Here is a 25000-nt window from a genome sequence, read left to right on the forward strand (position 1 = left end):
CTGAAAAGGTTCCTAGTACAAAAACTTGATTCCAACCAAGCCTGTGGAAGTGAAAGCCATGGATTATCCTGCCGTTCCAGTACCTGTAACCTGGGAACATGTCCAGCTCCTGTGGAGTCAGGTGTCTGAAACCGAGGACAGAGTCTCTCCACGAGGGGTCCTGGAGAATGAACATGAGCAACGCTGTCAAAACCAGCCATTCATTGACCATGCATCTGGCAGCTTTTGCAGGAGTAAAGGCTTACCGGCGTGGGTTCAGTGAAGAGGTTGTAGCCGGACTGGGTGAATATTCCCATTTTGATTGAATCGGGGGCGTTGATGTAGGTCAGGAGGTAGTCAAACGTTTCTTTGTTCCATTTACTAAAGAAAGAAAAAAGAAAGAACTGGATAGAATGTTGTGAAGATATAAACAAGCCTTTATAGAGCCATAAAAAATCTCAAGCAGATTAGCAAGCAGGTAGTCTCACTGAGTTCAGTGGCAGCATGCATAACAATTGACAATGACAACACTTGCAAGCACGGATTGACCTACTCCTTTAACAGCGACGAAGGAGGTCCTCTTCAGGACTGATAGGGAACCTTACAATGCTACTACTTTTCATATCTATCACCACAATAACAAGAAACAAAGAACAAATTATACACCCTACTATATACATGGAGAGGCACAGAGAGTAGCGTACGTTTCCTGGACGTTGCCCTTGTCATACAGGTAGGGCTGCCACAGTCCTGCCGCTCCGTCACTGGTGGTCAGCGGGGTGTACTGGTCAGCGTAGACCTCGATAATGAGCGGAGTCACGCTGGATCGGTAGCGGTCATGGATACACAGTGCGCTAGAGAGGCCGATGACCCCGGCTCCAATCACTGCCACCCGCATGTCTGCCAAATAAAAAACAAAACACACGATTACTTTCAAAAGGAAGAAACAGATCCTCTGCAGAGAACAGCAATGCACACAAATCCAAGGAGCTGTTTCTTCACTGTTCACTTGTAATGGCAAATTACCCCAATCAACACCACTCACCCTCCTCTGCACAAAGGTCAATACGAATAGTTTTTGTGCAGCTCTAGTTTGACCATATGGGCTTTCTTATGATACAAAATCCTTGTGCACAGCCACTGCTAGTTTGAGGACTGTGCCGCATAACCAAATAGACTAACGGCTGCACATTTTTATTTCCAGGTATCTTTTAATACCGCATTACTTTACCTGACCTATTTCAATGACTGGATCTGCAACTGGCTTACTTAACAGCAATATTCTTTTTTTTTGTATCATTGTTTGAGTTACTTATCAACGCCATGTAATAAAATACAGCCATTCCTTTTCAAGGGCAGCACAGCTCTCACTAAGAATAACACTGGGATCAACAATAGGTACAAATGTACCTGCTGCCACTCCAGATAAAGCTCTGGTAACAGCAGTATAGTGGAATTAGAGACCAGTGGAGTTATTACACTACTTATCACCTTGATCTGGACGATGTGCTCTATCTGCATATCACCTTGATCTGGATCCTGTGCTCTATCTGCATATCACCTTGATCTAGACCCTATGCTCTATCTGCATATCACCTTCATCTGGCCCCTATTCTCTACCTGCATCTCCCCTTAATCTGGACCCTATGCTTTATCTGCACATCACCTTGATCTGGACCCTACGCTCTATCTGCATATCACCTCACCTAAGTTGCTATCCCTGACATATAGAGTAAGTTGTTTACATGTAGCTAGATGTTTGAAAAATATCAAATGCCATTTTAGGACATGCATTATCTGTAATACGGGTACACGCTGGTTACCTACAGAGCAATATGGAGCATTCCCATGCTTTGTAGCCCCAACAGGTGGCTGATTCACCTGCTTCAGTTTCTCATATGCTGTACAATTGCCAGCCCAGGGCTGGTTTACCTGGGTTGCTGCATAGCTCCATAGATCTGCATACTTTACACTGTAGAATATGCTCCTCTGCAGCTGAATAATGTGAATACAGAACTGTAGTTAATTGGCGATTGATTTTAATATTTTACAGCCAAAAAATATGTGCCTTTAAGACCCGTGTAACGCATGAACACAGTTTCTTTCAAACAGAAACAAAATACCTTATTCTGTGATTCACCCTAAAGTACAGTATTTCCCAATGGCAGTGTAAATAATACATACTTCAACATCGATCAAGGAAAGAAAAAGAAAGAAGGGCTTAAGTTTTTTCATACTGCGTGTATGTGCGTCAGTGTTCACAGAAACCAGTTTAAAAGCACAAACCTTGCATCCTTTTTTCGCATCTCAAACATTAGTTCCAATGAATTCTCGACATATGGAAGTACACACACAATCTACACTTAAATCGTACTTGTAGACTTACTCAAATAAACAATAAAAAGATTAAAATACGAACCTGTCTTCAAATTGTTTTCCTGGCGCGATGCCTAGGAATCTAAGCAGTCTTCTCGTCTGTGCAAGTGCGTGCAAACTAGATATTCTTTCACAGTAAAGAAGAATTCTGAATCCGAGCGAGCGAAGAACAAGCCCAGTCCAAAGGGCAAAGTTAACAGTTTCCACGGGAGATAAATTCTATTTTTGGCAGTCATTCGAACAGGCAGACTATTCGTGTTTTGTGTGTGTGTGTGTGTGTGTGTGTGTGTGTGTGTGTGCACAAACACGGCAGTTTGAGAAGGTATTACATAGAAACACTTCCATACTAGTGTATAAACAAGGGGTTATAGTAATATAAATGCAAACCCTTGTGGAGAAAACAAAGATCTGTGTAATGTGTTGAGTTGAACACTGTTTTTGATCTAGTCGTGAATGTGTGTCACATGCCCACAGCAGAGCAAACTGCTAACAGGTAGGGTGGTGTGCAATATCCATTCAACAATGTGAACCTGCTCAGTGTACAACAATACAACCAACAATACAGAAAATACAATTTCACCAAATATGTTTTTACTGTATACTTATCCATTTTTCCTAAAGTATTTTTTAAAGTTATTAATAAATGTATACTATGTTATCAGACATGGAAAGAAAGCTGATTTTCAATATATACAGAATATATATATATGGGATTTAAAATCGGTCTGTAAGCGTGTGGGACGGTATTTGTACATTCCATGCGCACACATGCATGTTTCTGAATACATATCGTGCGCGCAGGCGTGTGTTTTTACATGCGTGTCTATCAGACTTTTGGAAAGGGGTGCAAGGAGGCTGTGATGCGGGGCTGCTCACATGTTCCTCTTAGCTGTCACTCTGTAGCGAAGTGGTTCCCCTACCGCTTTACTTTCTATTTCACATGTGGGGCATGAAGCTGAAATACTGTAGCACAAAAAGGAACAGGCTATCGGAGTAAATTAATGCAGAACTGTATTTCCTAATTTAATTTGTCACTGGTTTTGTCTTTCCCAGCTCACTGGGGTACCTTGAAGTCGTGCAGAAAACACGACAGCCTTGTACTGGACACACTTTAACCAAAGTTATAAGTTAATCAAAATGCACATGCAAATACGTAATGCATTAGTGCAATAAAAAAAAAAAAAAAAAGGTAAGTGAAAGTAGACTATTGCTAGGTCTGGAAGTGCAACAAAACATTGCGGGTTACCTTCTTTTAGTGTAACTGTCCCCTTGACGCTACAGCATCGCTTTCGTGTACTGCTTGTAGTTTGAACATTAAAATGATTATAGAAATCCTCAGCTGCGAATCGCCTCCATATCTTTCTGAATGCCAACATTTACTAAACTATAGCTTCCGTCTTTGTTTGCGCGGGGTGTGATGGGACCGAACTCAAGTCAGCTTGCAATGAACTCCCCCCTCCCCCTCGCGGAGTTACATTGTGTGATCTTTTGTATGTACAAGGATTTGAAATTAAAGTAATTGAACTGCGCAATGGTTGGATGAGTAGTTATAAGGACAGTAAAACTAACCAAAGGAAGGGAAGGTTATGCCTTGTTTTATATGTTGCTTGAATAAATATGGTACTGAACTATGGCCAAAGGTGCCAATGTAAAATGTAAAGCCACTCTCCAATTTTGAGTTATGATGTTAAAGATTAACTGTTTATGATATACATTTACACTGCAGTTGAACATAGGTCTAACTACAGGTGTATGCTTTTCACTAATTCAATCCATTTCATTGCATTTTTTTTCATGAGAGATTATGAAATATATTCACAGTGATTCGAGTTCCACCTGCTCAACACGCTATCTAACTATATTGTTCATCTGTAATACAGAACCAGGGTGTGAATGTGATAAAGGTGTACTTACTGACTGACACTTGGAAATTCTAGAATACCCTACGAAATTATTAAATAACCTGGTCATTTCTAGAATCGCCTAATAAAATTTGAATTAGCTGACACCTTAAGAAAAAAAAAATGAGCAGCGTTGACAGACACACATAATGTCCCTAAAATGATTAGATCTGCTCATATAACATTAGAAAAAATATGTTATTAAGGGCACTAAATATTAATATTCGTAACCCTTGCATCTGTTTGACAGAAGATGGAAGATCCTTAAATTCTACAAATACGCAGGGATATGCCAGACTGTTACATCTTTTAATGTACGGTACAGCAGTAATGGCGTGCAAACGCATCTTGATAGAAATGCATATAGAGGGAGGACAGTGAGAATAAATACATCATTTTAGGATCAACGATAGGTTTGCAGCATTACAGAATCCAATGTTTAATGATAGCGTAAATACACGCATCATAACAGTATTATAAGTGTATGTGCTCAATATGCATGCGTGGCATTGCCCACTTGTATAAAAATATGTTAGACCAGATAGTGTACTACACATGCACATTTTTTTAGGGTCTTACTGGAAGTCTGGTGCAGCCCTGCGCCTGATGTGAACTGAGACTGGCTGGCACATTTACTGTAGGAAGAAACTGCGCCACATCGGCTAATTTAATCCTGGACCAGTGACCCCCTGTATTCAGAATCTACACACACACACACTGAGAGAGAGGACATATATACATACAGCGCATATAGAACCAGCAGCAGCATCGGTAAACAGAGGTGTCTGTGCGTCCTCGTCCGCCCCTCCTAGTTCCTGTCGGCTGTGTTTTGTGTGTGTTTTTAGCCTCACTGAATTGACAGGTGATACATGCAGGAAGACAGAACGTGCATCATATGCTGCTGAGCTCTGCTGCTACAATTACAACCAGCCCTTATATAATCCACAGGATTTTCTGAAGCGGACGACTATCAAAAGTGGATCATGGATTAATTAGGGCGGCGGAATCAGAAACGTGACATTATTAACGCGAGCATTGTGCAACCAGCGAAATAAAACTAAGGGACAATCTCGGCGGCTCCTGCCAGGGATCAGAGCGCTTTTCTCCGGCCCGGCAGTAGCCCTTCCCAGCCATGGCTCTCGTAACGTTGCAGCGCTCACCCACCCCTAGCGCTGCTTCAACAGCTAGCACCGCTACCACCAATGCGGGGGAGGTGAGTATACAAATCACCGGGGGAGGAGGGAGGGTTAGGTGGGAAGCGCTGTGCAGGAGACACCGGGGATCTGCAGCAGTAACTATTATAGGCCCACGCACGGGAGTAGAATGTACTGTAATTATATGTTTTTTTTTTTTTTTTTTTTTTTTTTACAGCAATTAAAGCACACATGATTATGTTGTCCTATTAATCATTCACTTTCTAAAGTTGCTAGGGAAATATAGTATGTAATTGAAAAAATGCCTAAGGCGAATATTCGCAATTAAAACCGCTAACCTATATCTATAAGGTAAACGTTGGGTGAAAAGAGAAAGCGTTACCTTACAAATGACGTTTTGGATCAGTTGGGTTGCCAGTCTGTGATGTAATCCTACACTGTGCCTTTATTGTCAATTGCGTCAAAAATGAGATGTTGTGATTCTTAAGGTCGGTTTATTAATTCTCAACTCTGGCCTGACTGTCTGATTTATGCTAAAAACCGTGCTGGGAACTGTACCATTATATTCCTTACTATTTTGGTTCATATTTCATGTTTTGAACAAAAGCTTATACATATATGCATATTAACGTTTTGTTTTAATTGTATATTGCTACGTGGTGTTCATGTCAGTAAACTTTACATTATGATGCTAATCATGTCATGTTTAACGAGATTTCCATTTTCCCACCTTGGTTGTGGATGAACGAGCACTCCAACCTTTTGCTTGCCAAATATTTACATAGAGAAAGCAGGCAAAACGAAACTCGCAGGAGAAGCACCAGGTCGTTTGTTTCAACAGTCACTGCAGGTGCATGTTTGTACACCTAGGCTAAATATTTACTCGCAGTAATATTGACTTTGTTTATGTTACCAACAGGTTTATACTATCGCCAGGTAACCTTTCTTTTATAATGGCCAGCTGAGTGCATCACCCTTAACCCAAGGTGTTACAATTAACATATTCCCCATAATATAATGCAGAGGGCAGGTAATATTTCTAGTGGTTTAGAACACAGAAGTAACTAACAGTACACACAGTATGCAAGTTTATTACACACACTGATTCCTCTTTCTGCATAATTGCCTTTAATAAAGATCTCATTTTGCAATATATTGAATCAGATCATTGTTTATTGTTTTTCATGGTTTGCTTTGAAACACCATACTGGGGTAGTGCAGTATAGAATCAGTTGCCTAGCAATCCTACTCGCTGTGTAAAAGAAAAATCTAGAAGTACTGAGTGTGCTGGTACTAATCTAACTGCAAGTGATGTAGACCCGCGGTCCAGCCAATGCTATCTGCAGTGTTTTAGTACAGCTGTATTCTTGTGGTGTTACACAACTGAAATCTGTCTTTGTAACGTGCCAGCACAGTATGTAGACAGTGAGTTATACTGCAGCTGGTCTGAAAGGACTCTCCAGACTCACTACATTCCTCTGTGTGCCAAGGCGCCTGACTCGGCCAAAACTGACATAAACTGCAGACCACTGAGGAGTCATGGGCTGCTAAGATGCTGGTAATTGCAAAATGAAAGCTTGTTTAAATTTGTGATTTACAGCAGATTTGTCACTCCTCTTGCTTCAGGGGTGGAAGTAAGACTCTGATTGCAGAGCATTTTCACCCATTCCAGGTTTTACAGTGATCTTTATTAGCTTCAGCGTACAGGTAACACGCGCAGGCGTGTCTTATTAAACCAGGAATAGGTCAAACTGCTGTGCAGTGGGAGTCTTATTTCCATCCCTGTGCTTGCACAGCTGCAAAATCTCACATTTCTAATTTCTAAGGACCAACGATTTTAAGTCTGAAGCAGTTTCTTTACCTGTTAAGGCTGTTCTCTGCAAAGGTCAGCCATGCAAGCACCCTCCAATGGGACTGCCCTTGAAGAGGACAGGAAGTGTGTGTTAATGTGTTAATGACCTTTGCAGGATATGAGGTAATGCACGCAAGGATTACCTCAGCCACTGTCAATGTGCATTTTGCATGAACACGGTACACCACACTGAGCTCAAGCACACTGCTGTAGGTTCGATGGGTTCTATTATTTTGACACTTGTGTAAATTCCTGTTTGTTTTTCTGTGGGTAGCAGAAAGCTTCTGTGCAGTGATTCCTAGAACCCAATTCACAGGGGGAAAAAAACCCCAAAAATAATTGGTATAATTACATTACATATTAATTGATGAGTTATATCTAGGTGTCTGATTTTGGTGTAGGTAAAACATTTTGGCTTAAAATATGTATTTGAATCCTTGAAGCCTAAACTTGAAGATGTGTGCATGCAAGCCTGTAATGGTTATATAGCTGCAGGGTTGAAATCTGACAAAATCTTCCCAAATGAAATGTTGTGTTGATACATTTGATCTAATTTGGCTGTGGATTTTTACTGTCCATCACAGTAAAGATAATGCAACAAAATTGTTGTTGTGGGTAATGGAGCTTTTTCTTAAAGTGATAACTGCAGCTCTGGGTATACTAAAATCAGGATGTTCGTTCCCAGAGAATTCTCAGGGGTTTAATGGATCTGGTTTCTAAGAAAACACGCAGAACAATGCTAGCCTGAGGGCCTGTTTCTCCCTGTGATTAAAACTGGATTGATCTGTGCAAGTGCCCTTACTGCAGAGAGCAGTGGCTACAGCGCATTTCAAGGAAGCTTGTTCTTATATGAAAATCAAATATATTAGTAAAGACAGCAGAACACTTGTGTTACTGGATTAGGGTTAGTTTAAATGTGAACTAGTGTTGGGAGAGGTAAATTCACAGATGAGAAAACAACTTGCTATCCGAATTGAACCTGCTGCTTGCACTCTTGAATGTGTGCCCATAGCTAGACCCAGCGTCCTGTGAATGCCCTGTTGATATGTCTGTGCATTTGTAAATATTCTGTGTGTGTGTGTTGCTTTGTCTGTATCAGTTCAGCTGCCTTGTAGCGTAAACTTAAACCTGCTTTGTGTCCAGGAGATAGCCATCTGGTGTGTTTGTATCCACTAGGTATAACGTGAGCTAGAATTCAAGGCCAGGCAATAAACTGCAGTCCGATCTTCAACTTGCATGGAACACTTATAAGGCTATGTGACATATAAAATATTTTAAATGCAAAATGATGAGAGGAATTGTATGAAGATCAACAGTAGATATTTAAATAGGCATTCCCAAGTTATAAATTAAGTGTATGAGTAAATACAAATTTTAAAAATCGATTCTGATTTGATACGGTGGTGGGATACAGAGGAACATGATTTGGTTGTGAACAGCAGGGGGCGCCCTTGCACCTACTGTGCATTTGCAAGGCTCACTCTGCTTGCCAGTGACAGAATGCAATGGGATACAGAAACACGAGGACTGGGTTAGAAGTTGTACGATCAAATCTGACAACTGCACTTCCAAAAGATTAGAATCTTCTTGCAACCTCACTCATTGTTCACGTCTAAATTATAGTGAGTGTCTGCTTCTCTTCTAGAAACATGGAACTGTAAAGAGGAAATATAGGCTGATGGAAAAGTAATGCAAAATGCAGATGTAGCAAACAATAGAAATGAAATCAAATGGTTTCAGAATATAAAGGGACAACACTGTTGTTTTAATGTGGGCAAATAGTCTGTGCTACTTCATCTTAACCACATCTCTGTATGTCCAGACAGCTCTCTTTGTTGTTGTTGGGTGCGTTTTGGGTTTTGCTTTTACCCTTTGCCCTTCCGATAAAGCAGAGCGGTTTCAATCTGCTTGTTGCAGATGCGCTGGTACTTTTTTTACAGTCCCAGTTGCTAAATTTAAACAGACAGAATGCCTTAGGGAAGGGTTTGAGAGAAGATCAGCTTGTTTTGTATTGACAGTTTTTCACACACAATTTGAAATCTGCTGAGCCTTGTAGCCCTGTCTGAGCTGCACCAGGAAACCCTGCAGGAGGGTGGGGTGATGCACTGCATGCAAGTGGGCACGGAGGAGCAAAAGGCAATCAAGATTCACCTCATAAAGACCCTTTGAAGTGATGCAGCGGGTTCGTTAAGCAGTTTTATTATCCTACAGGTTTTTAAACTGCTAACCAGTCTCTCTTGCCACATGTATGAGTCAATATTAAGCTTGTGTACAGAGAGCAAAAATAGGTGTTCGGAACTAGTTATTGCCAAAAGGCAGCTACATGCACTTCACTTGACAATTGTGCATGAAAGTTGGAAATACTGCTCAAATAGACAGTTTGCATTCATTGGTTTTCTACAGCTTACCAAGGTATTCAAATCTAACTACAGGAGGACTCTAAATGAGCCTGAAAAAGAAAAATAAGAGCAGTCTCTCAAAGGCTGTTAGTATACCAAAACAACAGGCTTTATTTATTTCTTGCTTCCCTGAGCTAAAATAGAGCCGAGGTGTGGCACCCCAGTGCTGCACTAATGTAACCCTGCAGATAATTAGGTAATGTAAACAGACCGGTAGCAAGAACTGTAGGACATGTTGTGCACGTTCACGCAGTAATCATGTTTCAGTGTACGATTCAACATGCTGAGATTATTTATTCATTTATTTTTTTAGGCAGTCTTCTCACAGTATGCAAGCAGGAGATTTTTTAATTCGGCTACTTTCACGGTCTGCAAGAAGAACCGCAGTAACCTGAGGCCTCCTCTAGGTGGAGCTGTGTAGCATTTAAAAAAAAATAAAGTTTTGATTCAAAAATAATATTCTAAGATAGGGGTGTACAATAAAGTTTCCGTATGGGGGGGATGTGGCAGGCGCGCCTGCACCTTTATTATAATACATTCTGCTTTTTTAAATTGTTTTATTGGCTCACGTGAACAGTTCTTATTTGAGATCTGGTTTTAACATTGAAATGCAAGGGTTGGTTTGCCACTGTACCTTGTCAATGGGGAAGTGGAATGAACGTCCCTGAATTAAAACGAGTGACACTCGGCCCATGTAGGTTTCATTATGTCCTCTTGACATGTAGCAGCTGGCTCTGCCGTCTCACTTCTCTCACAGTCAGGTGCTGTACTGTTACTGGCACTTTTATTCAGCATGCAACAAAAGCTACTGTATTTACAGTACTGCCTTACAGAACATACAAGTTTCACTGAACCTTTTTTATAAAAAGGAGTCCCATTCATATTTCAGTTTCTGTTATAAATCACAATACGTGGCTTGTAACATCTGGGTTTCATATTACTTTATTACCTCAAGCTTTAGGTTTGCCGTTGTTGGTTATATGAACAATGAAACCTCTTGCTTCCTCCTTTGTTACACCCTTCAAGCCACTTATATATACACACACACACACAGTGTATTAAATGGAATGTGTAATGTGTCTGCCATTAGCTGTCATTAGGATTCCAGTTCAGGGCATGGTAGAGTTTCAATAAACAAGTGCCACATAGGCTTCCATGCACATCACAACACAGCCTGCTTATAAATGACTGGTTCTGTTAAAGTCAGACTCAGAAAGGAAGAGGCACATTATTGACCTTTTACATTTATTAAAATCGAGGACTTTAAAAAGACGAAAGTCCAAACTTAAACACGCCACAGAATGACTAAAGAAAAGTGGAGCCATCCAATATACTTGGAGTTTGTCCATTCATACTGGGCTGGTCTGTCCACGCTCTTCACCCTTCAGATACTGGTTCACTGCCTGGTCTTTTTGTGCATGTTATCATTCCAAAGCAACAGTAAAAGGTTTTGCAGTGGGAGGAAGGATCTCAGTCCGACCGAATGTCCTGTCAAACTGCCTGGTCAATGCCGGTGCCATTAAAGGTACTCCAAAATTGTCTTTTTTGACCATCTTCTGCTTTCATTGTGCAAAGCAGATGCAGTTGACCTTAGGAACCTCTACTGAAAGTTCACAGCTTCTGACAGTGCTCCCATCCCACCTTTTTTCACTGGGGTTACATATTTATTTAGTGTTCTTGAAACACAAACCTGTGTGGTGAATGAGTGTCTTGCCGAGCCGGTAGGATTTCTCTCATACCAGAGGATCATTATAATGATTATAATCAATTATTGTAAGGTGACATTGGTTTTATGTTGGGAAATATTTTTAAGAAAAATAAAAAACTGAAATATCTTGCTTGCATAAGTATTCAACCCCTGTGCTGTGGAAGCTCCCAGTTTGCACCGGTGAAAGAAATTGTCCTAACGATGACAAAGTTACCTGCACTGCAAGAGAATACTGCAAGAGAATCTGCTTCATTCTGCTAAAAAACTGAAGCTTGGGAGGAAATTCACCTTTCAGCAGGACAATGATCCCAAGCACAAGGCCAAAGCAACATTGGAGTGGCCCAGTCAAAGTCCTGATCTCAATCCCATGGAGAATCTGTGGCACTATTTGAAAATTGTGGTCCACAGGCGTCGTCCAACCAACCTGAACAACGTGGAGCAAATCTGCCAAGAGGAATGGGCCAGAATCACTCCGACACTGTGTGCAAAACTGTACATACTTACCCCAAAAGACTTAAAGCTGTTATTGCAGCGAACGGTGGCTCTACCAAATATTAATGTATGGGGGTTGAATACTTATGCAATCAAGATATTTCAGTTTTGTATTTTTCTTAAAAATATTGCCCAGCATAAAACCAATGTTACCTTACAATAATTGATTCTGAGTTTAAGTGTTTAAAAAAAAAAAAAATAAATAAAAAATAGAACAGAACGAAATTTCAGTGTACCATTTGTAATTCAGTAATATGAGAGAATTGGTCACGGGTCTGAATACTTTTGCAAGGCACTGTGTGCGTGCGTGCGTGCGTGCGTGCGTGTGTGTGTGTGTGTGTGATTCTAATATAAATAATAATAACTTGATTGCATTTGTTTTTCTTGCAGGATTTTGGGAGTGACGATGAGCGCAGGTTAAACCAGAGGTAAGTTTTGGTGTGTCTGTTCTGCTGCTCAGGAATTTCAAACACATGGCTTTGTCGTTTCCTGTCTGTAATTAACGCAGTAGCTGTTTTGAGGTTTATTTATTTAATACCGCAGTGGTTACCCACCCTCAAAGTGATGACATGTTACAAGATAAAGACAGACATTGTGCATGATTTGAAAGGCTATTAACAGGTGCCAGACCTGTTAAACTTTGTGTCTCTACACACTGAACAGAATCTGTGCCAAAACTAGGTTTTGATGGAATTTACTCTAGTTTGCATGAGTCTTCCTTTTGTGATGTTTTGAATGGTTCTCCTTCTTTTCTTGGTTACTTGTTTCTTTGGTAAGTGGGAGCTGTGGGGAAGGGGTGGGGATGTTGGTCAAAATTGATCTTGTACAGAGCATCACTTTGCATAAAGCTTCTAATAAAACTCATTAGAAAATGCTGGTACAGAAAAAGCAACCCAGATTGACTGCGCAGTTTAAAAAGTAAAGGAGCTAGCTATATAGCAGTTGTGCAACCTCGATCTAGGAGATAAAAATAAAAATCTTAAACTGGAGTCCCTGTCCTGGGAGATGTGTTCTGTGTCCTTGATTCACAGTGCTTGTGGAAGCTAGGTTAAATCTCCAGACTTTGTTGTTTTTTTGTTTTTTTTTAATAGAACTGCAGAAGTTTCTTGGTATGATACTAACTCCAGATTGGTGTTTCCAATGTCAACACCGGTTTGTAACAAAGGTACATGGGTGATTGTGACATCACGTCATTGTGGCTGGTATCCCAGGCAATGGCTGTTCTTTGAGATTCTGAGAGATGGAGTGATGGTGCTCCAGGTCTCCTGTCTGCACACAGGAAGGAAGCACATGTACCTGTTTTGATTCAAAGTGACAATTGGCGGCAACCAAATTTTTTGTCTTGAAGGTTTATTATCTCTCTTCTTATCTTTCTCCTCCTTTGATAAAGTTAATCAGAGGACCTTTTATCTGGTAGTTTGAGTGAAAGAGATGATCTGCGTTCTTGTGGGGTTTTTTTTGTTTTGTTTGTTTAGCTGTTTGAAATAAGCTGCCTCGAGACACCAATTTATCTTTTGCTGTTTTCTTTTCCCCTTGTGTAAAGCATTTTTGCATAGCACCTGGTGCCACCTGTTATTACTGCGGTCAACCAAATATTGCATATAATATTCCGTGTAATCCTGAAGTATTAGAATCATTCCTAACTTTAAACAACAACATTCTGTAGACAAAGCTACATTCGTGAGTAAAGTAGACGTGTTTTTATTTGTTTAAATACTGCCTTGGCAAGATCTGAAGATCTGAAGCTCTGAAGCTCGCCGGGGTCAGTAGGGAGCATTAGTGCTCTATTTGAAGGGGTTTCCAGCCACAGTGTTCACTTTTGTTTGACTTTTTTTCTTGATTTTTTTTAATGATTTAGGAAGACTGTTTGAAGTAAACGGTCGGGCAGAAATAGTCATTGAAGCCGCCTCCACTGTTTATTGTCTCTGGATTGAGGTCACGATTTGAGGTTTTTGTCTGTGTCTTTTATTTTCTTGTAGAAGTCCCTGACTTTTGTTCTTGCTGAAAACAGGATGCTGAATCACACCCTGGCAAGCAGAGCTGCTTCCTGCCTTAGCGTGCTGAGCACAATAGGGAAGAGACAGGGAGCCCGCAGCCTCTCGACCCACCAGAGTAGGGGGGCGAGCCTGGCTGGGAAGCACATATAAATAGTAGCGGCTGTGCGCGCGCCCCGCAGCAGAGCACTGTGCAGGATGTTTTCCATTTGAACCTTTAAACAGGCTGAGCCACAGAGCCGCTGTCATCAACTCGCATGCTCCATTTTCGAAATGTTTAAACTTTGACCCAGATCTCTAGCAGATCCACAGCCTTATGGACAGATTCAGTTCAGTGCTGCTGCAGAGGTTTGTATTTTAAAGAGGGGCTCTGATTGCTTTCAATTTAATCTAGCTTTATTTCAGCACATACACATGGAGAAAATCCTAACAAATAAAACATCAATGAAACTATGCCTGATCGTTGATTGAGAAAATATACCTGATTTATGATGTCTAATAAAAGGATCTGTCAGAATACATTTCAATGTCGTTTTTCACTGTAATCATGTTTACAAATCAGACTTTATCAGATAAACCCTAAAATCAGAAGCCCGGATTGTCAGTGTGCTCTGGTGGGTATTTTTTTTTGTCTCTGATTTATAGTTGACGCAACGTCAACGCTGCAATTAATAATCTGATGAAATGAACCAAATACAACAGGAACAAACAGCCTTGCCATCTCTTTCTCTTAAAGGCACATAGAATTTAGAAGTCGCTTTTTAGAAAGGATTTCCACATATAAAGAGTGTGGTTTGTTTCTCCAGTACTGACGTGCCTAAATGGACTGAGGAGTGGTGATCGCCGACTGTTCTATCCCAACAGTGTACTGTGATCCATATAGCAAGTTCTGCTCACTGGTCTTAGAAAGCTGCACTATCCATCAGTGACCCTCAAATACCCTCAGTGGCAGTGCAGGCGAAAAGGAAGGAAATGCCCTGGGAAAGCTCAGCGTGTTTGTTCTGGCATGCCTGCTACAGTACATGGCTGATCATGCTGTCACGTCACAAGCATGCACAAGGCACCAGGCAGATTGATAGGAATACGTGCGGTTTGTGTTAGTCCCAGAGCTTCATATTGACTCACATGGCTGGTTTCAGTGTGCAGTGCTGTCAGACTGGTTACAGATGCTTAGCCAGTGCTGCGGATGGACAAAGAGATTAGGGTGTAGTCATTTTATACATGTTTCTATCATTGGATCAAGTATAGTGACTTGCTTGTTTTCATTTTCATCTTTCTATTAAGAATTTCTCTTTCATTGCATGGTGAATGTGTGCTTTTGTCATCAGCTGGATAAATAACAAAAATATATATCTTCAAAAGATTTAGATGGCTTTCCTGGCATGCAATAGAGCTGTATGGCAGTGAGGGTATGTACTAACCTTGTGACTGGCGTTTAGGACTGGGAGACAGGAAATCCTCTGATAGAATCCCAGCTCATCCATCGAGGGAGTTGACATAGCTGGACATCCTTCCTCGGCCCGTTGCAGGCACAGGGTTGAATGATCTAAACAGTTGTGAATCTTGACACAGCCGTCCTAAACACCCTATAAGTCTAAGGCAGACCCATCATTGAAGTAGAACAGAGCTGTGCAACAAGGTCCTGTACGGTGTCTGCTCTGAAGTGCCCTGGGGTGAACATGATGTTGTTATTTTTAATGTCGGTCGACGCCAGCCCTTAGATCTGTCATCCCTTGTTGGCAGTTCTGGAACAGTGTAACTTGAACCTGACACCGATCTGGGGAAGGATGGACTTAAGTGTTGGGGAAACTGCAAAACTACTCAGGATGCTGGTCTTCGCCTTTGACGGCCTGGTCCTATTTCAGCTAAGAGACAAAGTTAATTCAATTCTGGTGATATTGTCTGAGCTGTAAGTGGTCACACACAATAATTGTCATAATGTTAGTGGCTGTCAGACTTCAGTAACAGCTTGAGTGAGACGTGGTAGAAAAGTTAAAACAGTTTTGCATGTCAGTGTGTTGGGTGTCAGCTTGGACGAACCTGTTTGTCTCCCTAATAATTTGAAATATCATTGCTAACGTAAAAGCTGAGAAAATGACTGCCCTGTATGTGTGTGATTCAGTCTCTTTTTTTGAACAGTCTTCCCTATTTCTGTGCCAGCTGTTTCAATACTTCGTTCTCATGAAACCTCCCTGCCTGCCTGCCTCCTTGAGACAGCGGGCCAATCCTTACTGGACTAGACTGGGTGAGAGGTTTTTTTAATTACTTGTCTGAAGGTCTGCTACAGCAAGCCTGCCGATTTTTATTCAATTCCATATTCAGGAGGACAATTTGGAGTTTTAACAACGGTCTCAATTGCACAACTAGTTGTTTTGTTTTATGCCAGTAAATATTAAGGGCTATTTATTGAAATTAAAGTGCTGGCCAGAAGCTGTCCTGGGGTCTGATTTATCAAGCAGTTGGTCTGGTGCACAGTTTGCACAATTCCAGTTTCCCCAAGATGGACCCTAATCATGTATCTATCATTTAGCAATGCCTTTTCACTTAACCATTAGGTCTTGTGAACTAGCTGGTGTGTCTTAAGCTGAGCCTAGAAAGCAGTAATACTAAGACGCTCTTGGAGTGACCCCGCTACTGGTTTGGAATGCAGCTCCTTTGATCGGCCCTGCTTGTTGGGATATGGTAGTAGAGAAGACCCCCTAGATCATTCCTACTAATGTGGGGTGCGTGTCTACGTGTGCCTTCAGCCCTTGCCCCATTGGATACAGCGTGCTGTGTCCTCTCACTTCCTTGTCTCCGCATTTCCTTAGAGTCCTTGGGGCTGTCTAGTCCTTGCTCAGCCTTCAACAAGGGGAGAGGGAGAGGGAAAGGGAGAGAGTATACTACGGAGTACCGTCAGTTACACAGAAACAAACCGTCTCAGCTCTGCTCCTCTTCATTTGTATTTTAGAGAGTTTTTTTGGTTGGTTTTTAAAAAAAAATTTTTATCCCACCCCCTCCTCAAGATGGAGAGGTATTGTAAGCCCTGATGATATTCGAGGACAGCGTTATCTGGTCTTAAGAGGAAAGATAAGGTGATATCCTTTACTGAGCTGCAGTCAGAGCCATTGAGAGGGCAGTACGATTAAAGACATACCAGGAGAGCTAGATCAAGCCGCCACATTGACTGTTGAGAATATCCTCTGGAGACGCTAGTAAAACTCCTGGGCAATGTGGCAGTGCTTCTGTTGAAAGGCTGATGAAGCTGATTTTTAAAACGTACCGTGGATAAATACTTTGATACTGCACAATTGCTACTCTTTCCGGATCAAGTCTCGATAGAAAGCTGTGTTTCAACTTTACAGCTGAAAAGCCCAATCACCTGTTTCAGGGGATCTTTTAAAGGAGACACAGCAAGCTGTTAAATTTCAGTCACCCTGCTGGGATAAACTGCAGCCACTAATATCTGCTGTACCACTATAGGCTGGATCCCTCTCTCTCTCACTCACACACACTGTCTCTGAAAGAGAGGATTCACACTGCAGACGCTCTAGAGGGCAGGATGAGGCGACACTAGCTACGGCTGACTTGTTTAGGATCACTTTTCAAACCTCAGCCTTGGGGTCCGGCTGCCCTGATTAAACTGGGATGGGAGAGCGTGAGTGAGCCAGCAGGATGCATCTGGTGGTGGGGACCTCGCAAGACGCCGTGCTGAAGATGCTGCCCTGTTTCATGGAGAATGCTGTCTTGACCCAGAATGAGATCTGCCGAATGTAAGTCCCTGCTGGGGTAGCTCCGACCGAACCAGCACAGAGCATAGCCAAGCGATGCAAAACTAACTGCGTCTCTGATTTCCAGAGAATAGTGGTACTTACCTCACTCACGTTTTATGCGTTTAAAATGTTTGACCGTTTAACTTCCTTTGAAGCTGGAAGGAATTATTCCAGATATTTTTAATTGAAACATTTCTCCCCCTGTGAACCTTATAAGGCTGGAACGTATGTTTGAGGATAAGTAATTAGGTTATATAAAATGCTTCTTTGAAACTAATTCAGTGTTGTTCTTGATGCTGCAGCTCGGTACAGATATAAATAGACACTGCTGATTTAGAGTCTGTGGGAAATGCTGGCTGGCTGTTAAGACTCTCCAGAGTGGTCTTGTTCTTGTTAAGTGCTGCTGCCTGTGGAGTTGCCTGTCTTCAGTTCTTGTTTCAAACCAATACAGAGGACACAGAGCTTGCATTAATATGTATGTACAGCTATGGCCAAAAGCTCTGCATCCCCCTGCAGTCAAATGAAACCTGCTGAATAATGTTACGTTAACATATTGAATTACATACTTTGTAGTTTTCCATATACTTAAAGAAAACCTGACAATTGAAAAATGTGACATTTCGAAACCTAACATGAAATACTGGACTACTATTCTGGCTTCTGGTAGACTTTGTAAATATCATGACATTCTGTTTTGTTTGTGCGTTTCTGATTGAACAGCAATTCTGCCAATTCCTTTTAAACAAGCCAATGATAAACATGGTTCCTTCAATGCAACTTTCAAACTGGACAAACGGTTACAAAGCAGATCAATCACAGACCAAAGAAAGACACTTTGCAAGCAGCCGCCCTCCTCTCCCAGCATCTCCACACTGTGGCGTTCACGACAGCCAGCTCTTAAACAAGACACAGCTTGTGTGGGCAGGGGTGAGTTTTTCTTCCTGCATTTGGAGATCCATTAAAACTGAGTGAAGGATGTTCTGCACATTGAGCAGCGCTGCTAATAATAGGCTGTCTTACAAAATGTTCTTTGCCACGATGTGATCACCAAGCCTGCCTAGATCGCTTTACCAGGTGTATTCCCTGATTGCATAAGGTTAAAATTTTTGTATTCCCCCCCCCCAGTCGTTTTCCCATCAAAAAGGCATAAAATGTATTTCGTAACTGGGAAAGCCCTAGGAGAGACAAGCACATGGATTACAGGTACGCCTATACACTTGACATGTAACAAAAGCTACAAACAGCTGACAAGCTGTGTCAAGTTCACAGTGCTGTGTTTAATTAATTCATACCACGTGGAAGCTTGCAGCACCTTGATTTACTGGCAGACTACTGAAGATTACCGCTGAGTATTTAATTTGCTGTCATCTGTAAATACTTTGCTGGAGATCCCCAGCTCTGCTTACAACTCTATTGACTTTAGGATCCTAAGTCTCTGTTTGAAGTATTCTGTCAGTGGCGTCCCAGGTGACTCTATTTAATAAACCTCTATACTTCTCCACTGTAGAGATGTGGAAGGCTGACTTGGGAAGACTGCAAGACTTCTCTTCATGTGCCTTTCAGTGAAGATTGCCATGATTTCTTTGTCACAGTCATTGTCCTCATTCACGACAGCAGAGGGCCAGTGTAAATCTCAGCACTGCGTCGTCTCGGCTGTATTGCCAGAGTACAGTACCTCTTAATGAGAGTGTTTTTAAAGCGTTGTTTGTTTTTGTCGCTGTTGTTTTGCAGCCTCAGCGAGAGCTTTTTCATGGTGAAGGGAGCAGCCCTCTTTCTTCAGCAGGGGAGCAGTCCACTGAGCCAGAAGGTGCACCCCCATCACAAACATGCAGGTAAGGGACAAGAGAGGGGCAGAGGGACCCCAAACACACAGCAGCTTGGTAAACCCGCACACCCAAAAGGGAACCTGTTTGAAAGCTTATTTTTTTGCCCACTTAAGTTTATGAGTGCCAGATGTACAGAATGGTTCTCAAAGGAGGTTACAGCAATATATTTTTGTTCAATGTTTTTGATCTCAAAGACGTATTGGAATATATGCACTCTGTACTTCAACCTTAAAATCTTCAGTATCCGATGCAATGGTGCTGGAGTTCATGCAAGCAGATAGGAAGATACCGAGGCAGATCTGTAAAATTAAAACTGATTGTAAAGCACTGCTTTTAATTTTTTTTATCATGGATTATCTTGGAATCTGTTCCATGCTCTAGCATGGCACGACATAGGGGTTGATTTTAACAAAAGAACTAATCTACAAAGTAGCAAGTAAGGAGCCCACCCTACTGGCCTTTCACTGTTGCAAACGCTTGCAGACACACACACAGTGCAGAATCTAAGCACAGAAGCAGTGATACGTAATGGGTGCTTGATAATCGAAGAATCTGCATTCATTAGGATCAAAGGAATCAACATCTGTAATGTTAAATGTAACAAGTCATTTAATTTGTTACTGTTTCTTTAAGAGAGTTCTGCCATGTCAGGAAGAGGGGACGGATGAATGGTCAAGAAAAAATGTGCAATATCCTGGAAAGTATTCCCCAGCAGCAGCGTACATGCAATAACGATATAATCTCTTCAACAGACACAGGTGCACAGGATATAATGAATGAAACCTTTTAAAGGCAGTGTCCTCGTAACTGAGGCCTAAAGATAATCATAATTATAACATTTTATTTTATTTTTGTTTCTGGGGGGGAGTTGTAATTTAAAAAAAGTAAAAAAAATGATTTGAAAAGCAATGTGTGGCAACCTACCTGCTGTTCAATTAGTGATGAAGACATCAGGATAGAAAGATCAATGTGTGGATATGAACTGATTCTGTGTCTGTTGATATAGACGGATGAGATATTTATTAGCAGCGAATGCTGGAGCATGCAGAACAGGGCCAGCAGCACACTGCTCCCCTCCCTTACACTGCCCTCCACAATAATGCTGTCCTAATGTGTTGAGGCAGTTTGTTAAATTGACAGCCCACGAGAGATAAGCTGACTCGCACTTCTCCGGACAGAGACTGACTGCGAGCCACAATGCAAAGCAGGGTCTGGTAGGAGAAGGCTTCTCAGCTACTTTACTTTTCCGAGATTAGTAACCCTTTCTTAGCTCTGTATGTTAACATGTGCCGAAAAAGAAACGTTGACCATAGACTGAGATTTCTGTATTGTAGTGATGTTCTGTCAGCTGTATTGTCATACAAGTAGGTTTTGATGTTTGAGGCCAAAGATTCCTGAACTTTATCTACACAAGGCATGTTTCAATATGTGGGTTTAGAGTTTTTAAAGTACTGACGAGACTTTAGCAAAATGTATGTTTCTGCCCTGTTCTCATGTATACTCAAAAAAGGAGTTACTTTTTGGGTTATATAACCATGTCCCAAACCCTTTTGAGTTTGCTGGAAAGACTATCTGTGGTGTTCTCTTCCAGTTTAAAGGCTAATCCAGCCAATCTAACCCTAGCAAAGCCCCTAGGTAAGCTTGTATTGAAGAGCAGAGTGGAAAAATCTGCTGGAATGTTTGTCATGTCTGCTCCGGCTGGCCTCAATTCTGAGTCGTTTGTGGAAAATCAGAGATAAATAAGGATAGCAAATGGATCTGTCAAGACAAGTTAGAAATCAGTCACAAAGTTGAAGTAGTGCAAAATCGTACAGCGGTTGTGCAATGTTTTATTGACTCATTTTTAAGAAAATTAGTTTTTCTGATTTATGAATTGTCATCATGGCACGTGTTTAATAAATTAGCACAGGCCTTTAATGACCTGGTCTCATTTAAATGCATATTTAAAGACTGCCGCAGGGTGTGTGAACCCTGAGGGAGCTTTGCAACCTGAACTCAGAACTGAAGAGCTAGCGCACCAGTTCTAATCTAACCTGCATGAACATAAACCCTAGCAACCTTGTGAGTGAGTGATACATAATTCCTTTAATGTTGCTCTGTTGGTAGTGTAGATGTACTGTAGGTACATGCATAGGCCACTGATCAAGCTGCATTGCAGCTGCGTATCTAAATAGTAAACTATATAGATACAGATTTATATAAATAAACCAGAAAAGTCTTGGAAGGACTAATATTCCCAGAGAGAAAAAGGTTACATTAGGTGGTGTGCTGTTGCTTTTTAAATACAATTCATAGTTTTAATAGATGTGACCATTACTGGAAGATGGCTGGTTTCATGACGGCTTGCTTGATGCAGACAGACTGATTAAACATTTAGGGGAAGAAAGTGTTGAAATGCTCTTGGGACAGAACACAGTCCTGCATTAACACTTGACCCTGTGAACTTGTGGATGGCAGCAAGGCAGGATTCTGGCCGTAGTTCCCTGCTGGGCAGTGAAAAGCTGTTGGAAGGCTTTTGTCCGCGAGAGAAAGCAGGCTGGTTGAATGGGAGGGCACAGCAGTTGTTCAGTAGGAGAGGCACACTGTGGCACTGCCCGGCTGCTGCTTGGTAAAAACATTGCAGCACAAAGGCTTTCTGTTGGCCTGCCCAGACCGTCCCCTCCACCTTCGTCTGCCAGCACTTTGCTTCTTGTGGGTTAACAGGCTCTCTTTAACCCCTGAAGAGGACAGACTTGTGGCGCACCAGAGCGGGTTTCTCTCTCTACTCGAGTGTCATTGAGTTTGTGTCAGCTGAATTCTACAGGCTTATTTGGCCTTGGGTGAAGTGTTTTTTTTTCAGTTTAGTTTTTTCTCTTACATTTTTAACTTTACACACACTCTCCCAATCCTGTTGGGACAGTATTTGAACACCAGCGTTTTCCTTATTAAATGCACTCCCCTCAGGCAAGTATCAGGACACCCTTGCTAGTGCATATTTATGTTTGGTCCCGGAAATAGAGACCAAAGGACACAGCCTTTTGTGACCACAGTGTTGCTATCTCACATCAGTGTTTACTATGACCCGGAATGAAAGGGAAGGACATATTCTTTGCTTGACAATTAAGTGGTTTTGAGCATCAACAACATACGGCTTTCATGGTCCCGATTTTTCCATTCGTAGTAATGCAGATTTTTTTATTTCTTTTCTTCAAGGTGATTTACCTCGGCACCTTCAGGTGATGATCAACCTTCTCCGATCAGAAGACAGAATTAAACTGGTAAGAAAAAAATGTTTTATTCCACAGACCAAGGGCACATCATTGGGGGGGATCATTATCTAAACTGCACCTTGACAAACAGTAGGGCTTACCATCCCAACTGGATAAACCCTTCTCTAGCTGCGTGTATTTAATTATAGGACGCAGTATATGTAGTAGGAGCGCTCCCACTGTGTTCCATGCCAGGGATATGCCAGGGAAAGCCAATGTGGTGTCGGGGAAGAAACGGGTCAGACCTGCACTAAATGAAGAGCTACTGCTTGTTTGTTTGAGTGAAGATATTCATGTCCTTCCCTCTGTCAGGCTGTGCGCTTGGAGAGTGCGTGGTCAGACCGGGTCAGGTACATGGTGGTTGTTTACAGCAACGGTCGCCAGGACACCGAGGAGAACATCCTGCTGGGCATGGACTTCACCAACAAGGAGAGGTACCCATGAATGCAGTCTCTCGGATAGACTGACACGCACACACGCACACACACACGCTCAAGTTTCTTATATCCAATTAAGTCAGGTTTTTTTTTTTTTTTTTTTTTTGCAAAATGCGTAAAAAAAATGTTACACTTGCTGATATGTTTTCCTGTTTTAATCATACATTTTGTTTTGTTGCTGGTTTTTTTGCAGTAAAAACTGCTCAATCGGAATGGTGCTGCCGCTGTGGAGTGACACCAAGATTCACCTGGATGGTGACGGGTAAGAAGTGTCTTCTGTTTGGGGGGGGGGACGCAGGGGGAATTGGGAAGTTGAGTTGCACTGTCGCTGCCTGTAACGTTGGTAGGCTACTTTTTAAGGTCTAGCTGATTTTCTCCACACCAGAGCACAATGAGACATCAAACGACTGTCCTGTGCTTTCTTTGACAGAGGTTTCAGTGTGACAACAGCGGGAAAGACACGCATCTTTAAACCAGTGTCGGTTCAAGCCATGTGGTAGGTAGCACTTTGTTTCAATTGCTTTAAACATTTACCAAACATAGAAATTGCCCAGTCTTTCCCTTACTGAGTTCTGAGCACAGAGGAGCATGTTTGCTCTGGCAGCCTGCATTGACTCAGGAAGATCGGAATTGCTGCTGAGCTCCTGCGCCATCTAGAGGTCTGCAGTGGTATGTGCCGATACTGTAGGTGCAGTATGCAGATCAATAGCAAATTGTTTACTTGCGATATAAAAACCAGGACATAGTTTAACCAAATGTCATACATAAGTCACCCTGTCTGTGTCAAGCCAGTTTATCCATGGGAATTTCTTTATGTAAACTCACTTTCCACATTGTGATTTGCTTGGATCGTGATCTTGAAGCTATGAAGAGTTGGGCCAGGTCAGGTCAAGCATATTAAGGTTGTCTATGAAAGCTTTAAAATCCTATCTAACTAACTAACTAACTAACCTATGTCTCTAATTCCATCGCGGCAGGTCAGCCCTGCAGATCCTGCACAAAGTCAGCGAGGTGTCCCGCCGGTACAACTACTTCCCAGGCGGGATGTCCCTGACCTGGACCGGGTTCTATGAGAGCTGCATCTCTTCCGATCAGAGCTGCATCAACGAGTGGAACACCATGCGGGACCTGGAGACCACGCGGCCAGACTCCCCAGCCTTGTTTGTGGATAAGTAAGTGCTGCAGTGCTGCTGCCTTTAACGCTTACCACAGAGACTCTCTCTCTCCTGTTGCTTTGCACATTTAATGTTTGTCTGCTGAAGAATCTGGGCACCGGCTAGCTTGCACCAATCGTTGTTTTCTCTTATCAGACCTACAGAGAGAGAGCGAACGGAGCGTCTTGTCAAAACCAAACTCAGGAGCATAATGATGTACAAAGATCTGGAGAATATAACCTCCAAAGAGGTAAGCGGTGAGAGTGGAGACAGCGGATCCTGTTGTGTCCCCTTTCACCTGCCCTTGGGCTCTGCAAAGCCTTTTACTCTAAAAGCAACAACTGCAGTAGGAAGGGGGACGAGAATAACTGCAGGTTGTCGGGGCTGTCAACAGCATTTTACACCTAGAGTACGATTTTTATTACAGTATCACTTTATTTAAAGGATTGCAAATACCTCTCTCTAAAATGCGTTATCGTAGAGCATTTCCTTCTGTGGTCCTGTGCTTGCTATATCCACTGTATATAGAGATCGCTTGTCTTCTCAGTGTTCCTCTGTGTCCCTCCCAGATCCGGACCGAGCTGGAGCAGCACATGAACTGCAACCTGAAGGAGTATAAAGAGTTTATCGACAACGAGATGCTGCTGATCCTGGGTCAGATGGACAAGGCTTCTCTGATCTTTGACCACCTCTATCTGGTACGTTCTACCCCAGGAATATACTGAACA

At 42.0% G+C, this 25000-nt stretch overlaps 2 protein-coding genes across 2 annotated transcripts in view; one reads left to right on the top strand and one right to left on the bottom strand.

Moving 5' to 3' along the window:
* The window catches only part of LOC121307717 (D-amino-acid oxidase-like), a 7045-nt gene extending 1960 nt beyond the window's left edge, over positions 1-5085 (bottom strand). The window contains exons 1-4 of the mRNA XM_041239969.1: positions 5000-5085; positions 684-879; positions 246-360; positions 20-160 (exon numbers count right to left, since the gene is read on the bottom strand). Of these exons, the coding sequence (XP_041095903.1) occupies positions 20-160; positions 246-360; positions 684-879; positions 5000-5006 (459 nt within the window). The 5' untranslated portion in view covers positions 5007-5085. The remainder of the gene's footprint in view (positions 1-19; positions 161-245; positions 361-683; positions 880-4999) is intronic.
* Positions 5086-5387: 302 nt separating this feature from the next.
* LOC121307719 (protein phosphatase Slingshot homolog 1-like) lies at positions 5388-24997 on the top strand. The gene is made up of 10 exons (XM_041239970.1): positions 5388-5469; positions 12252-12289; positions 19339-19439; positions 22626-22690; positions 22994-23115; positions 23312-23380; positions 23549-23614; positions 24096-24290; positions 24429-24522; positions 24842-24997. The coding sequence occupies exons 1-10, from the start codon at positions 5389-5391 to the stop codon at positions 24995-24997; spliced, it is 987 nt and encodes a 328-aa protein (XP_041095904.1). The 5' UTR covers position 5388.
* Positions 24998-25000: the final 3 nt, after the last annotated feature.

Source organism: Polyodon spathula, chromosome 58 (assembly GCF_017654505.1).
Source record: "Polyodon spathula isolate WHYD16114869_AA chromosome 58, ASM1765450v1, whole genome shotgun sequence".
In the NCBI taxonomy this organism is placed as follows: Eukaryota; Metazoa; Chordata; class Actinopteri; order Acipenseriformes; family Polyodontidae; genus Polyodon; species Polyodon spathula.

What these genes read in the sequence shown, in the direction of transcription:
- LOC121307719 (XM_041239970.1), top strand. Translation starts at nt 5,389, where the DNA reads ATGGCTCTCGTAACGTTGCAGCGCTCACCCACCCCTAGCGCTGCTTCA. An exon ending in GACTTCACCAACAAGGAGAG is followed by an intron (nt 23,116 to 23,311) that starts GTACCCATGAAT and finishes GTTTTTTTGCAG; the next exon opens with TAAAAACTGCTCAATCGGAA. An exon ending in CCAGCCTTGTTTGTGGATAA is followed by an intron (nt 24,291 to 24,428) that starts GTAAGTGCTGCA and finishes TTCTCTTATCAG; the next exon opens with ACCTACAGAGAGAGAGCGAA.